At 50.3% G+C, this 17,238-nt stretch overlaps 1 protein-coding gene across 1 annotated transcript in view; it reads left to right on the top strand.

The window, feature by feature from the left end:
- Positions 1 to 17,238, top strand: part of LOC119180339 (pre-mRNA splicing regulator USH1G) — a 156,564-nt gene that overhangs the window by 117,114 nt on the left and 22,212 nt on the right. Inside the window, exons 2-3 of the mRNA XM_037431521.2 lie at positions 878 to 1,049; positions 10,593 to 10,787. Coding sequence (XP_037287418.2) covers positions 878 to 1,049; positions 10,593 to 10,787 — 367 coding nt within the window. The remainder of the gene's footprint in view (positions 1 to 877; positions 1,050 to 10,592; positions 10,788 to 17,238) is intronic.

Genomic DNA, 17,238 nt, shown 5'->3' on the forward strand with positions numbered 1-17,238 from the left:
TTCCTGCTGCAGCGGTTGCTGCAGCTGTGGCAATAGTTTCAGCTTCGGCCAGAGTGATCGAACTTCTCTTTCGAGCAGCGTCTGTCGCGCTGCGCGACTTCAGATGCCACGAACGATGTGGTCACGCAGCGTATATACGGTTGAGGCTGGTGCCGAGGTCAATCAATCAATCAATCAATCAATCAATCAATCAATCAATCAATCAATCAATCAATCAATCAATCAATCAATCAAAAATCTTTTATTTTCACAATTTTATACAAAGGTGAAAAAGGGAGAACTGGAGAAAAAGCCGATAGCCGCACAAACAAAAGCGCCCATTTTTCTTTAACGAAGAGAATACTCTTCGTTAATATCAATCGCTTCAAAGAATGCCTACAGCCAGTTGATCTCCCACTTATCTTGACTTTCGTTGAAACTTCGAGTGCCGACACACAGACAAACAGATGAACTTCATTTTTCAGATGAATTTTACTGCTTGTTGTGCCGAGTCTCGTAGCCATGACCATGGTTGTCGATGTTCGGCGGCGGAGCTTACATTCAACGTCCAGAAATCGGAGATCCTATGCATCATTGTCGCCACTATCGTGGCGAGTGACAGAGCCGGGCCATGAACAGACGCAGAACCGCCTTATTTGACAGACAGCAAAAAATGTATAGGCTGCTTGCCTGTGACGTAACGTAAGATGGCGAGGCATGTTTGACACGCGTGACACGTGTTGGCTTATCAACCAGCAGCAAGTACTAAATATCCGGACAATCTGCATGACGAGACTTTTGCCTATATTGTTGACTATACTCTCTGCTGTTGCGCTAGTCGTCTTGTTGCCCACGTAGGCTAACATTTTCGTTTTTTTTTCTTTCTCGCTCCTTGCAGGGGTGATCCGGACCGTTGCGACCACTACGGAAGCACGGCGCTTCACTGCGCGGCGGCCAACGGCCACATCAACTGCGTCTCCTTCCTCGTCTCGTTCGGCGTCAACCTGTGGGCGCTCGACAACGACTTCCACACGGCCACCGACGTCGCCTCCATCAACCAGAGGGAAGAGGTGCGATGTTCGTTTTTCTTTTTTTCACTTTTTAGGCGCGAAGCTCATACACTGCAAATCATTTCACACCTTTAAGGGTGGATTTTTCAATAAATCACCCATCTTACACCTATTATTTCTGCCAAACTTATCCGCATGGGTGTAATTTCTGCAATTCAACCTTTTTTACACCCATTTGTGAATTTTAGGTGTACTGTAGGTGTATATTCGCAAATTACACCCAAGGGTGTTTTCTTGAACGTTACACCTATCATATATGTATATATAGGCTCTCGCAATGTCCGTTGACGCTGTTGTAGAAAAAAAAAAGAGTAGGTAATAATTTAGAGTACTAGTTACTCCCAAAGAGGATTAAAGAAAAATTGCTGGAGTGGAAGCTCCCGCCTTACTTTGTCAGCAGTAGTGAAGCCAGCTTTTGGTCCAAAGATCTGAAAAACATGCTATTTTCTGCGGGTGCCCACATAGTAAGATGGCCGCCGTAGCCGCCATCTTGCCATAGGCACTGCTTCACTCATGGGCAATAATTTCCACTCCAGCATTTTTTTTTAAATTACTCGGTAAAGCCGTCCATATATCCCACACCTTAAAGAGAATGGGTACACCTAACTGTATCTTTCTTATTTGGCTCCTAAAAAATGTCATTGGGGTCAAAATCAAAGACAAAATACTACTCCTGCGCAGTCGCCATCGACATGCCTTGTTTCTCTAGTTTCATGCCGTGCTACCGCCCTACTAGTCGTTTTAAAAACGTGTACCACTGTAAATTGGCAAGAACTGAGAGAAAGCCTTTTGTTTTCTTGTCGTGCCTTTTATCTGCAGTGCTTTTAAGCGTCAATATTACAGTGCTGTCAGAAAAGCAGCAGGTGTCCGGTTTTCGGGATATGGAGTCGTCTCTCCCGTTTAGGCTCAACTTACGCTCACGGAAACGGCGCACTTTCGAAAGATTAGAGAGTTTTAGTACTGCGGAATGGTGCTACGTACGCATCACGCAATTGCCTTGCGTTACGTGGCATCCTTTGCCACTAATCGGCTTTTAGTACGCCGTAGTGTTTGCGTACGTAACGAGCGTGAAGCGTGTTGCGCTATCTGGTATATCAAAATAGAAGGACGTGTTGTTGACAGCCAATGTGAGCCAATCCAAGTGTTATAGCCAGATTATGGCCATATTTTAAGCCACAGAGCCGGTCGGTGCTTGCTTTCGATGCCGCCATTTTGCAAAACGAACTCTCGCGCTGTCGCGAACTTGTTCGAGAGCGGCGCGATCGCCTCATACGTACGCACGCACGCATCTCATGCGTGCGAACGTACCGGCTGCGTACGTAACGCGATACGTGCGCGTTGCGGTCTGCGCATGCGCACTACGCAGAACGTGGCGTCCTTACGTACGCAACGCCGCCACGTATGCAGCGTACGCAATACTAAAACTCTTTATTAGGGCCCAACCGCATGCTCGCGATTTTCAAGCGACAACGACGAGCAACGTATACTTGCTCAAGTCGCGCCACGATGGCTGCAAGCACATGTCGGCGACAGAGTTTCATTGTTGCCAGGTCGAAAACTATCGCGGGTATGCCCGTAAATTGCATAAAGAAGTCCATATGTTGGTAAGACGACATCATGGCATATTTATTGCTTCCTTGTGTGGCGTAATTAAGCCGAAAAAGTGTTTCACGACCTTCTTTTTTTTTTCTCGCAATCTATGGTTCAACCGCGACAGGGTGGCCAGAAGCGTACGCTACGACGGCTGCGATGCACTTCGCATGGCAATTCCACATTGCGACAAGCTACCGTATAACTCTCACAAGCTACCACCATCAAAAACATTAATACCGGTGTCAAACGGGCACCTTTAATCGCGATTAGGGCGATCCGTATCAGTTTTTTTTTTTTTTGATCGCGACCAACTTAAAGACCGCTGCTACACGGCCCAAGCTAATCCGCTTCGAGCTTGGGTCAGAGGAAATGCCCCAGGTGGCATTTGTGTGCCGTAAAACATGCCACTGACGAAACTCGGTGTACGGTATATCCATAGAGCCCTTTATCGGCAATGTTGTTCGTGCAAGAACCGCTCTATAACGCCAGAAACTTTGCATGCCACTACAATAGTATCTTCGTAAATCCATCATTCGATAAAACTTTCCTAGCACTTACATGCATTGCTGCGTGAGATTCCTAACCTTCGCTTTTATTTCTGATGGCTCGCGCTGGTATAGCCGTGTAGTCGCAGTGAAGCGTCATTCTCGTTGTCCGCGCCAATGTTTCACTTCTGACGCGTCGAGTCTGTTCTGCAGTCGCTCCTGCCAGTGGTCAACTACTGTCAAAGTCTCTTTCATTCGACCACGAAGTGCGCGTACGGCGAGACGTGTAGTCGAAAGCCTTGCGACACTCATAATCAGTTTGCTTCGAGGTGCTACAACAGCTCCGACGGGACGAGAGCGTGAACTAAGCGCCGAAGGCAACGGTGGACAGTGCTTGTCGTCTGCAGGCCTGTCGTCTGCTTCTCCCGTGACTACATGCGGTCGATGCGAATCCTAAAATATGCAATACTTCAGATATTGTTCCAATTTAAACAGTTTAGCATTTGCTTTCTTATAATCATCTATATGTCTTAAAGCGTTTTTAATGACCTATGCTCGGTTTTCCTGTTTATTGTGCTTTCAAAAAGCTCGGCTATGGGGTGCAAACGACAGCTAAATCGCGATATCTGAGGCAGATCGCGATAATTTTGATCCCGATCTCGCCTCAGCGTGATTAAAAGTAGCCATGTAGCAGCACCTAATCTGGATCGTGGCTAATTTGGATCGACACTGATCGCAATTAAAAGTGCCCGTGTGACACCGGTATAAAACACATCATCGATAACAAGATTTACGGCAAAACATACGGCCGCCTGTCTCGATCTCCGCGTGAGATGCGAATGCAAAGATGGTGGTCGGCATATCTTGCATTCCTTGAAGTACGCGCATACCTGCATATTGCATGCGCATATGCAGGTATGTTCTCGTGTCTTAATTGTGTTGAGAAAAATGTGTTAAACGATTTCGAGTACTTCGTACTCATTTAAGGGAGAGCACTGATGCGTCCCGCTAAAAGCAAGGATGATTCGTTTTCCGCCGTTGAGTGCACCTTCAGCTGTTAGCGTTCGGTTGTTATCGCCACGCATATGCAGTTGCCACCGGAATGCCTTCTTTCTCTAGTATTTGGGCATGCTGTCGCCCTATTCTAGCCTTTTTAAAAATTTGTGCCGCAGTGAAATCGGCGAAGACCGAGATAAATCGGCCTGTTTGCTTTTCGCGCCTTTTAACCTGTCCTTACCGGGCCACACGTGCAAAAGTGAGTTACTTTGAGTACACCTTTTTGTCTCGCCACAAGGGACCATTTGCTCAAAGGAGTTGCGCCGATGACACACGGCACCAGACTATACTGCGTTACCTGGTTCTCTAAGAGAACGCTGCAGAAAAAAATGGCGCTAGCATGGAAGCATAAAATTGTTTGGAAATATAAAAAAATTTCACAGCAAATCCACGTAGTGAACGATGATAATGGGGCGAAGCTTCGAAGGGTTTTATCGACAAACCGTGAATCATCCGCTGGCCGCGCCCGTCTGTCTTTATGTATGTATTTATTTCCGTCTGTCTCTTTGTCCGTCCGTCTGTCCGCGCGTACGTCTGTCTGTATGTATGTCCGTCCATCTCGTGAACACTCCAAGGGCCACCATCTCGCATCTTTACACATCATATATTCATCGTATGCAAGTATCACCATCCAGTGGACATTCCAGGGACTAATACTAGACTACTCAATAATTAACTAATACTACTCATTATTCCCATGCTCGCTGAAGCGCCGTGCGTTGCAGCTTCCATAGACACTCGCGCCAGAGTTTCCTCTAGTGTATATTAGGAAACTGTATTTTTTTCAACGTTACAAGCGTTGTACCCCAGAAAATTTCCAGTCACCTGATTTATCAGCTCGTAACGTGGTATAAAGAAAGCACGTCTTCAAGTTCCTTTTATATGTAAGAAATGTTTCTCGGCAGTTTCTTCAGATAAAAGGAACGTGTATAAAGTTCAAGAAAATCTCTCGCGATTTTTATGTAGCTCAAAAGTACATATATTAGAATATATTTTGCCAAATAAGGTAAACAAAGTGTAGATAATCAGTGGGCTATTTTCTAAAGCTCTTCTTGCCCACCTATGCTACTTTGGCACATCGTTAGAGTGCCTAGTGTATACTCACTAGCGTGCCGTCCGCCGAGCGTTTCCAATGGGAGATGCTGGCACTGCCGATGATGCATTCTTCCGGAGGCCACCAGACGGCGACACCCATTAAGGACCGTGCTATCCGAGCGGCGGGGCGCACCGAGAGCGCGCGTCGCTATTTTGGAACACCGGTGTAGTGCCTAGAATATACCAAGTAGTGTGCCGACCGCCGAGCGTTTCCAATGGGAGATGCTGGCACTGCCGATGATGCATTCTTCCGGAGACCACCAGACGGCGACACCCATTAGGAACCGTGCTATCCGAGCGGCGGGGCGCACCGAGAGCGCGCGTCGCTATTTTGGAACACCGGTGTAGTGCCTAGAATATACCAAGTAGTGTGCCGACCGCCGAGCGTTTCCAATGGGAGATGCTGGCACTGCCGATGATGCATTCTTCCGGAGGCCACCAGACGGCGACACCCATTAGGAACCGTGCTATCCGAGCGGCGGGGCGCACCGAGAGCGCGCGTCGCTATTTTGGAACACCGGTGTAGTGCCTAGAATATACCAAGTAGTGTGCCGACCGCCGAGCGTTTCCAATGGGAGATGCTGGCACTGCCGATGATGCATTCTTCCGGAGGCCACCAGACGGCGACACCCATTAGGAACCGTGCTATCCGAGCGGCGGGGCGCACCGAGAGCGCGCGTCGCTATTTTGGAACACCGGTGTAGTGCCTAGAATATACCAAGTAGTGTGCCGACCGCCGAGCGTTTCCAATGGGAGATGCTGGCACTGCCGATGATGCATTCTTCCGGAGGCCACCAGACGGCGACACCCATTAGGAACCGTGCTATCCGAGCGGCGGGGCGCACCGAGAGCGCGCGTCGCTATTTTGGAACACCGGTGTAGTGCCTAGAATATACCAAGTAGTGTGCCGACCGCCGAGCGTTTCCAATGGGAGATGCTGGCACTGCCGATGATGCATTCTTCCGGAGACCACCAGACGGCGACACCCATTAGGAACCGTGCTATCCGAGCGGCGGGGCGCACCGAGAGCGCGCGTCGCTATTTTGGAACACCGGTGTAGTGCCTAGAATATACCAAGTAGTGTGCCGACCGCCGAGCGTTTCCAATGGGAGATGCTGGCACTGCCGATGATGCATTCTTCCGGAGGCCACCAGACGGCGACACCCATTAGGAACCGTGCTATCCGAGCGGCGGGGCGCACCGAGAGCGCGCGTCGCTATTTTGGAACACCGGTGTAGTGCCTAGAATATACCAAGTAGTGTGCCGACCGCCGAGCGTTTCCAATGGGAGATGCTGGCACTGCCGATGATGCATTCTTCCGGAGGCCACCAGACGGCGACACCCATTAGGAACCGTGCTATCCGAGCGGCGGGGCGCACCGAGAGCGCGCGTCGCTATTTTGGAACACCGGTGTAGTGCCTAGAATATACCAAGTAGTGTGCCGACCGCCGAGCGTTTCCAATGGGAGATGCTGGCACTGCCGATGATGCATTCTTCCGGAGACCACCAGACGGCGACACCCATTAGGAACCGTGCTATCCGAGCGGCGGGGCGCACCGAGAGCGCGCGTCGCTATTTTGGAACACCGGTGTAGTGCCTAGAATATACCAAGTAGTGTGCCGACCGCCGAGCGTTTCCAATGGGAGATGCTGGCACTGCCGATGATGCATTCTTCCGGAGACCACCAGACGGCGACACCCATTAGGAACCGTGCTATCCGAGCGGCGGGGCGCACCGAGAGCGCGCGTCGCTATTTTGGAACACCGGTGTAGTGCCTAGAATATACCAAGTAGTGTGCCGACCGCCGAGCGTTTCCAATGGGAGATGCTGGCACTGCCGATGATGCATTCTTCCGGAGGCCACCAGACGGCGACACCCATTAGGAACCGTGCTATCCGAGCGGCGGGGCGCACCGAGAGCGCGCGTCGCTATTTTGGAACACCGGTGTAGTGCCTAGAATATACCAAGTAGTGTGCCGACCGCCGAGCGTTTCCAATGGGAGATGCTGGCACTGCCGATGATGCATTCTTCCGGAGGCCACCAGACGGCGACACCCATTAGGAACCGTGCTATCCGAGCGGCGGGGCGCACCGAGAGCGCGCGTCGCTATTTTGGAACACCGGTGTAGTGCCTAGAATATACCAAGTAGTGTGCCGACCGCCGAGCGTTTCCAATGGGAGATGCTGGCACTGCCGATGATGCATTCTTCCGGAGACCACCAGACGGCGACACCCATTAGGAACCGTGCTATCCGAGCGGCGGGGCGCACCGAGAGCGCGCGTCGCTATTTTGGAACACCGGTGTAGTGCCTAGAATATACCAAGTAGTGTGCCGACCGCCGAGCGTTTCCAATGGGAGATGCTGGCACTGCCGATGATGCATTCTTCCGGAGGCCACCAGACGGCGACACCCATTAGGAACCGTGCTATCCGAGCGGCGGGGCGCACCGAGAGCGCGCGTCGCTATTTTGGAACACCGGTGTAGTGCCTAGAATATACCAAGTAGTGTGCCGACCGCCGAGCGTTTCCAATGGGAGATGCTGGCACTGCCGATGATGCATTCTTCCGGAGGCCACCAGACGGCGACACCCTATAGGGACCGTGCTATCCGAGCGGTGGGGCGCATTGAGAGCGCGCGTCGCTATTTTGGAACACCGGTGTAGTGCCTAGAATATACCAAGTAGTGTGCCGACCGCCGAGCGTTTCCAATGGGAGATGCTGGCACTGCCGATGATGCATTCTTCCGGAGGCCACCAGACGGCGACACCCATTAAGGACCGTGCTATCCGAGCGGCGGGGCGCACCGAGAGCGCGCGTCGCTATTTTGGAACACCGGTATAGTGCCTAGAATATACTTAGTAGTGTGCCGACCGCCAAGCGTTTCCAATGGGAGACGCTGGCACTGTCGATGATGCCTTCCTCCGGAGGCCACCAGACGGCGACACCCATTAAGGACCGTGCTATCCGAGCGGCGGGGCGCACCGAGAGCGCGCGTCGCTATTTTGGAACACCGGTATAGTGCCTAGAATATACTTAGTAGTGTGCCGAGCGCCGAGCGTTTCCAATGGGAGACGCTGGCACTGTCGATGATGCCTTCCTCTGGAGGCCACCAGACGGCGACACCCATTAAGGACCGTGCTATCCGAGCGGCGGGGCGCACCGAGAGCGCGCGTCGCTATTTTGGAACACCGGTATAGTGCCTAGAATATACTTAGTAGTGTGCCGACCGCCAAGCGTTTCCAATGGGAGACGCTGGCACTGTCGATGATGCCTTCCTCCGGAGGCCACCAGACGGCGACACCCAATAGGGACCGTGCTATCCGAGCGGCGGGGCGCACCGAGAGCGCGCATCGCTTGCGCTTTGGGTGCACTTCGGATGCGCGTTCGTTCACCCAGTCGGTTGCGTTGTAGTTGAGGGGAATTTCTACTGTGGCGCACATAGCGTATACCTCGGCATGTCTTTGCCGTGTTTCTTTTCTGTGCGCGTTGTTCACGCTTGTGTCCCTTCACGAAACCGGGACGTCGTCGGAGAAAAAAAAAGCGCAAAAAGAGCGCCTGTTTTTTTTTTCTTATTGCCAGAGTGGATACTGCTCTAACAACGAGCGCATCTCATTATGCAGCGAGCCTGCAGACCCAGAACGCTGAGCAGAGTAGGACAACAACATAAAGGATCGAAGACTGATTGATATGTGGAGTTTAACGTCCCAAAACCACTATATGATTATGAGAGACGCCGTAGTGGAGGGCTCCGGAAATTTCGACCACCTGGGTTTTTTTAACGTACACCCAAATCTGAGCACACGGGCCTACAACATTTGCGCCTCCATCGGAAATGCAGCCGCCGCAGCCGGGATTCGAACCCGCGACCTGCGGGTCAGCAGCCAAAGGATCGAAGACTAATTGCGGCGGCTGTCGTTAGTGACAAACGTTTTAGTGATTGCTACATTTAGTGCTCCTTCTAAATTGCAGTCGATGATGTCATCAGCGAAATTCCTCGTGAAAAACTCAAACTAAATATTTGTATCTTTACTATTATTTGCAACTCTCGATTTCTTTTCACGGCCAAGATGATTTCTCGCTTAAGCCGGCGTTGACGACACCGGAATTCCAAAAAATGAGATCTTCAATGCTGTTCCGTTAATATTCATTATTTTTCTTGCACTATACACGAAAATGTTCGCATATATACCGGGTGTTTCCCTGAATGTGTCCAAAATCCTCAAATATTGAAAAAAAGGGATATGTGATGTAGCACCCAGACCATATTAGTGGTGAAATTAAACTATTTACGTTTAATAAATTCAGGTAGCGTCAACGTCATTGGAGAATTGAAGTTCATGCGAAGAACTCACCCTACCTGTGAAGGATAGAAAAATTGACTTATAATAACTAAATGTTGTGGCATAATTAAATCAACCAAAAATGCCGCGTGTTTAACTGTTGAACTTTGTCGAACTTCCTTAAAGTTGACTTTTTCCCTCGCAAACCACGCGTATGCACTAATTAATCGGGAATTGCCGCATTATTGATAACGGGTTGCACGTACGTTTGTAAAAGTGCAACGAAAAAAAAATGTTCCTTTGATTACGCATCGCCTCCCAACCAGCGTTCTACAGTCCTAAATGGGCTGCGAGAGCCCATCGGCGCCTGTCGTACGCGCACGTTGGCAGAGAGACGGCGGCGTCAATAAACATTTTGTTCGAGGTACAGCGCGTCCAGGACGGGACAGAGAAGAAGACACAGAACACATACAGGGCGCCAACTTTCAACAATGCGGTTTAATCCGAGAAACAGCAATGCCGCACTGTTGAAAGTTATAACGCCGTGCATGTGTTCTGTGTCTTCTTCTCTCTCCCGTCCTGGATGCGCTATACCTCGAGCAACACGAATAACCAACAAGCCCGCCGTGCAACCTTAGTCAATAAACAGTTGAATCCCAGCATGAAGTCTCCTGTCTTCAGCCACGTCACGACCACGTGACAATATTTACATGATCGCTACGCGAAGTGCACTTCGACGATACTCACGTCTGAGCTCCTATAAATGAGTGTTCACGCTGCGTTGGAGCAGATAAGATACGTGAGCTCGGGCCGCTCGGCCATTGGCTCGGCATAGCACGGTCCGTGCGGCTATTGCCGTCTGGTGGCCGCCGGTTGGAAGGCATCATTCTTCCGTGCCACCGCGACGGTCGCGGTCGGCACAATATAGCAAGTACGTTCTAGGCACTATAACATCGGTGAACGAAACCGGATGTCATTAGGGGAATGTGTTTGTAATCAGTTAAAGTGTCTATAGCTGTATACCACGTTTCGCAGGTGTTGCGGTTTCTGGACCAGGCTGTGTCCAAGCAGAGCGCCCTGAACAAGAAGCTCGTGCAGCGGCTCAAGGAGAAGGCGCTGCGGGACGCGGACAAGCGTCGCAAGGGCTACCAGAAGCTCACCCGCAAGGCGGCCAAGAAGGCCGAGAGGGACGACAAGATGCTCGAAAAGCAGCGGAAGCGCATGGCGCAGGTGAGGAATTGGCTCGGCCGAAAGTGGAGCGCGGGTTCGAAAATCAGGTGGATTTCTGAAGAAATTCAGCTCCGCGGCTGCGAAACCCGAGGACGTGCGTAGCCAACGCCTCCTCTAAACAATGCCTGGGGAATGGCTCAGACTCCCAGCGGAGTTGGCCTGTCTTCAGTTTTGAACAAGCGCCGCGCGGTGGCGCTCGCGACCGAGACTGTTATCACGGCAGTGGGCGGTACCAGCTAAGCGTTTTTCATCTGCGGCCCATAGGGGCGCGTCAGTCGAGAATTGTTCGAGGCCTGCAACTGTGCACCTCTGTTTCTGAGGCTATGCAAAGTGTTGCGTTGTTGCACCGTCTGCCACAAGTGACGCTAGCGACCGAGAACATTCTAAAATAAAGGAGGGTAAGGGTGTGGCAGCCGTTTTTCTTCTCATGCGGCAGGCATCTTCCTAGAGGAGGCGTTGGCGTAGCACGGTGACGCAGCGATTCCCTCACGTAGGGTTCCCGCTGCTGCGTTTGCCACACCGACAAAGGTATTGTCAATAGATAATGTAGTTTTAGTTAGACCAACTCAATATTGCGAGAAAAGTAAAATTCGTCCGATTTTTCTGTCTTCAAACTCACATAGTCTATTTAATAATAAAGATCCCTGGTAACCGAGTAACAGTGCGCAGTTGAGTCACTGCATAAGAACCCTGCAAGTTTTTATATTTGAAAGGTCCCATCACCAGATCGTACAACAAATTCTTGTCGGAAGCTATATAGAAGTTGTCGTTGCGCCGAAAGAAGAGCGTTGTGCCGCAAGAATTTGCGGAGAAAAACCAATATTGGCCTCGAGGACATACCGTGGCGCCACCTACGTGATGACGTCACTCATGGGATGCCGGGTTGTGTTGCCTGCTAGAAGACCGCATTTCCTGCGCTCTTGCTGTGGCGTGCGTGCTCCTTTTTTCTTTTGAAGCTCCGGGCTTAAAGATGTGGTAAGACCTGATAATGCGGGCAAGCAAACTACAAATCGGTGCCCCATGTGGCACTCTCGTATTTAATTTGCATCGTAAAATCGCGACTAAGAACCGGTGCAGCCATGGCGGACGATGCAAGCAAGGCGAGCGCACGCATCCTATCTGTGACGTCAAAACGATCGCAGCGCTGGCCTCTCTAGTGGAGGCCCTCGCGGCCAATTCCAAAGCGCCGCAAAACCACAATGTGAGGAGGCCGATTGTACAAAATAAGCGCTATCATATTGCGTTTGCCACACCAATATTGCCACGTTCCGTTTCTCAAGTTTTGTTATCGCCCCAGTACTTTACACAATTCTCGGCGCGAAACCGCGCCTGCAGTTTTCGAGAGGCTCCAGGACTGTAGTGGATCATTTCGATAAGATCACGCCCACTCCGCGAACTGTACAGATCATTCTAGAACCTACACGTCACCACTTCGCCGCTTGTCAGTATAGTTGATCGACGGCCGACGCTCCTATATCTGTGCAAGACTGCGACTGTAATCAGACATTCCGTTTACCGGGCACAGGTTCGCCCAAATAAACAGTCGAATCCCAACATAAAGTCTCCTGTATTCGGCCGCGTCACGACCACGTGACAATATTTACGTGATCGCTACGCCAAGTGCACTTCGATAACACTGACGTCTAGCTGTGCTCCTATGAATGAGTGTTCACGCTGCGTCGAAGCAGACGTAAGTTACCCCTTGAAATGCCGCATGCTGTCGGCGTCCCTGGTAATCCCAACGATGTGCATGCACACAGCAATATACGCACTTCCAAAGACACACGTCGATGAACCTCGTCATGCCTCGCTCAAAGCCAAGAAATGCATCCTCGAACTTTCCACTCGCGGACTGCTTCTCGTGAAACCGAATATCCACATGACGTGGGTTCTGCCGAATTCTTTTGTGTGTGTGTGTGTTTCGCTCGGCTAATGTGAACATTGTGGGGGTGCTGACGCCCCGCCTGTAAGGTTGTCTGCGCCGCGTGGCGCACGTGTCTCGCCCCAAGGCTTTGTTTCGGTGGTGACCACCGCCGGGCGATAGACGGCGTTGTGTTCGCTTTGAGTACCACTGTTGGTAGAGTGGTAGCGCCGGCGGTGGCCCCTGGCGGAAGGCAGGCCTCGGTGGTGGGCGAGAGTTGAGCGTGCCTCTTCTGCGCGTGGCGGCTGCCGCGAACGTTTGCCTGTAGCGTGGGTCCCCGGTGCTCGGCACCGCGGGCTTCGCGCCGGGGTCCCACGTGGAAAGTCAGGCGTTGTCGACGCCGCCTTGGGTATGTGTTAGTGTGTTGGGTGTGTTTATCATGTTATGGGGTGTTTAGTGTGTCACTGCGTTATGTTGTTTGTATGGTAGCATGTTAATCAAAATTGGTGTATCATTCGGCGGACGATATCGTCGTCTAAATTAGTTAATAAATGTATGTATGTTGTGTGCTTTGTACCGACAGCGTCTGCTGTGTCCGTTCACGCTGTTGCGACGCGCGCCTCCGACGACGTTACGAAGGGCGCTACGAAATCTCACCGCTGCAACCACTGTTTCGAAAGACGGCGACGCCAACACGGTCCCGAAGGCGCCACTGCTTCGAACTCCGCCGGAAATGTCACCAGCCGTTTGGTAGCGTAGGTTTCTCAGCTCGCGACTGCTTCTGTGCAGAGCTGATAGACGAGCGGACGAGACCACGGTGAGTTAAACAAGGTTTATGTACAGCATATATACAGAGGCGTTACAAATTCGGCACTGGGGCCGACAGAGACGCGAAGAGCCGAGCTCTTCTCTCTAACACATAGGTCTGCTCTCAAATGGGTCTCCTGTCAAAGGGGTATCTCTCGACGCGCCGCAGGGCTTCTTTTATATGCCCCGGGTCCAACCCAAATGTCCAACCTGAAGCGCCGCTGGTCGCGAGGTCAGAATCCTCCAATGAGGTCACCGCTGGGCCGCGTCCTTCTTTCTCATCGAATCTGGAGAGGCTGCGCTGCAGGTGGCTGCACCCAAGGACGAGTGACGTCGCTGCGCATTGCGTCAGCCGCCAGACAGGAAGACGCCGGTTGTTTACTCGACGGGCTCGCGGCTGAGATGACTCACTGCACGTGCGCGCCAGAAAGGCGCCGTGGCGTGATGACGCCGTTGAGTTGTTGATCGCGTCAGGCGGCTCGCGGGCTGGCCTTGACACAGATTGCCTTTTTCAGAGGCATGGACGTTCGCTGTGGACTCGCAGGCATAACAACGCCAAGAGCGTGGCGTGGCGATGCGCTCGTTCGCCTCGCCGAGACCCCACAACATTATGTAACATTGTCGTCGGCAGGACTTTTTCTTAGGGGCACAAACTCTCGTTAATAATAATTGTTCGGGTTTAGCATATGATTATGAGAGACGCCGCAGTGGAGGGCCCCCGAGATTTCGACTACCTGGTGTTCCTTAATATAAACCTCTAAATACAAGCACATGCGCCCTCAAGCATTTCCGCCTACATCTAAAATGTGGCCGCCGCTGCCGCGATTCGAACCCGCGACCTGCGGCTCAGCAGCCAAGTGCCCCTTAGGCACCGTGGCTGGTCTCTTGTTGCATCGCTGCTGGAGGAGAGGGAAGGAGCGCTGGTGTAGCTTGGGTGCAGACAAGTGCTGGCACGGCTTGAGTGGGGCAAGTGACCCTTTCGCAACCCCCTGCTACCGTCGATGTCGTCTTCCGTATTTACTCGCATAATTCGCACACTTTTTTTCTCGTGGTTTTGGGGCTTCGAGAAGGGGGTGCGCTAATACGCGGATATTTCGTGAATGCATACGAAAATTAATGAGATCTAACAGACAGTAATGCCAAGGAATGTACAGGGGAAGTTATTAGAACCAATGGAATGTAAATAAGAAGAAAGAAAGGTGGATGAAAAAATAACCAGCCGTGAGCAGGAATATATATAATATATCGCCCCGCCGCGGTGGTCTAGTGGCTAAGGTACTCGGCTGCTGATCCGCAGGTCGCGGGTTCGATTCCCGGCTGCGGCGGCTGCATTTCCGATGGAGGCGGAAATGTTGTAGGCCCGTCTACTCAGATTTGGGTGCACGTTAAAGAACCCCAGGTGGTCAAAATTTCCGGAGCCCTCCACTACGGCGTCTCTCATAATCAAATGGTGGTTTTGGGACGTTAAACCCCACAAATCAATCAATATATATATATATATATATATATATATATATATATATATATATATATATATATATATATATATATATATATATCATCAGCCTGATTACGTCCACTGCAGGACAAAGGCCTCTCCCATGTTCCGCCAGTTAACCCGGTCCTGTGCTTGCTGCTGCCAATTTATACCCGCAAACTTCTTAATCTCATCTGCCCACCTAACCTTCTGTCTCCCCCTAACCCGCTTCCCTTCTCTGGGAATCCAGTCAGTTACCCTTAAAGACCAGCAGTTATCCTGTCTACGCGCTACATGCCCTGCCCATGTCCATTTCTTCTTCTTGATTTCAGCTATGATATCCTTAACCCCCGTTTGTTCCCTAATCCACTCTGCTCTCTTCTTGTCTCTTAAGGTTACACCTACCATTTTTCTTTCCATTGCTCGCTGCGTCGTCCTCAATTTAAGCTGAACCCTCTTTGTAAGTCTCCAGGTTTCTGCTCCGTAGCTAAGTACCGGCAAGATACAGCTGTTATATACCTTCCTCTTGAGGGATAGTGGCAATCTACCTGTCATAATTTTAGAGTGCTTGCCGAATGTGCTCCACCCCAATCTTATTCTTCTGGTTACTTCAATCTCGTGGTTCGGCTCTGAGGTTATTACCTGCCCTAAGTAGACATAGTCTTTTACAACTTCAAGTGCACTATTACCTATCTCGAAGCGCTGCTTCTTGCCGAGGTTGTTGTACATTACTTTCGTTTTCTGCAGATTAATTTTAAGACCCACCTTTCTGCTCTCCTTGTCTAACTCCGTAATCATGAGTTGCAATTCGTCCCCCGAGTTACTTAGCAATGCAATGTCATCGGCGAAGCGCAGGTTACTAAGGTATTCTCCATAGACTCTTATCCCTAACTGTTCCCATTCTAGGCTTCTGAAAACCTCCTGTAAGCACGCAGTAAATAGCATTGGGGAAATTGTGTCCCCCTGCCTTACACCCTTCTTGATTGGTATTCTGTTGCTTTCTTTATGAAGCACTATGGTAGCAGTTGATCCCCTGTAGATTTCTTCCAGAATGTTTATATATACTTCATCTACGCCCTGATTCCGCAGTGTTTGCATGACGGCTGATATTTCTACTGAGTCAAACACCTTCTCGTAATCTATGAAGGCTATGTATAGTGGTTGGTTATACTCTGAGCATTTCTCTATTACCTGACTGATAGTATGAATGTGGTCAATTGTTGAGTAGCCTGTTCAAAATCCTGCTTGTTCCTTTGGTTGATTGAATTCTAATGTTTTCTTTACTCTGTTAGCAATTACCTTTGTAAATAGCTTGTATACTACAGAGAGCAAGCTGATCGGCTTGTAATTCTTCAAGTCCTTGTCATCTCCTTTCTTGTGTATTAAGGTGATGTTAGCATTTTTCCAAGACTGTTACTCTTCCCGTCAGGAGACACCTCGTAAACAGGGTGGCTAGTTTTGCTAACACAATCTGTCCTCCATCTTTCAGCAGATCTGATCCTCACCAGCAGCTTTGCTTCTTTGCATGCCCTCCAAAGCTTTTCTGACTTCTTTTATCATTACTGGTGGGGTGTAATCTGGGTTACTGCTAGTTCTTATAGTATTAAGGTCATGGTTGTCTCGGCTACTGTACAGATCTCTGTAAAACTCCTCCGCTATTTTAACTATCCTATCCATATTGGTAGTTATTTTGCCTTCTTTGTCCCTTAGTGCATACATCCGACTTTTGCCTATCCCAAGTTTCCTCTTCAATGCTTTGACACTTCCTCCGTTTTTCAGAGCGTGTTCAATTCTCTCCATGTTATACCTTCTTACATCGCATACCTTACATCTATCAATCAACTTCGAAAGCTCTGCCAGTTCTATTTTGTCTGTTGTACTTGACACTTTCATGATTTGACGCTTCTTAATTAGGTTCTTCGTTTCCTGGAAAGCTTGCCAGTGTCCTGTCTAACTACCCTGCCTCCAACTTCCACTGCACACTCCGTAATGATACTCGTCAGATTATCATTCATTGTATCTACGCTAAGGTTGGTTTCCTCACTAAGAGCCGAGTACCTGTTCTGCAGTGACACTCTGAATTCCTCTACTTTCCCTCTCAGTGCTAGCTGATTGATTGGCTTCTTGCGTATCAGTTTCTGTCGTTGCTTCTTCAAGTCTAGGCGAATTCGAGACCGTACCATTCTATGGTCACTGCATCGTACCTTGCCAATCACTTCCACATCCTGCACGATTGCAGGGTGTGCACTGATTATAAAGTCTATTTCGTTCTTATTTTCGCCATTAGGGCTCCTCCATGTCCACTT

Source organism: Rhipicephalus microplus, chromosome 7, assembly GCF_043290135.1.
Source record: "Rhipicephalus microplus isolate Deutch F79 chromosome 7, USDA_Rmic, whole genome shotgun sequence".
NCBI classification, from domain to species: domain Eukaryota; kingdom Metazoa; phylum Arthropoda; class Arachnida; order Ixodida; family Ixodidae; genus Rhipicephalus; species Rhipicephalus microplus.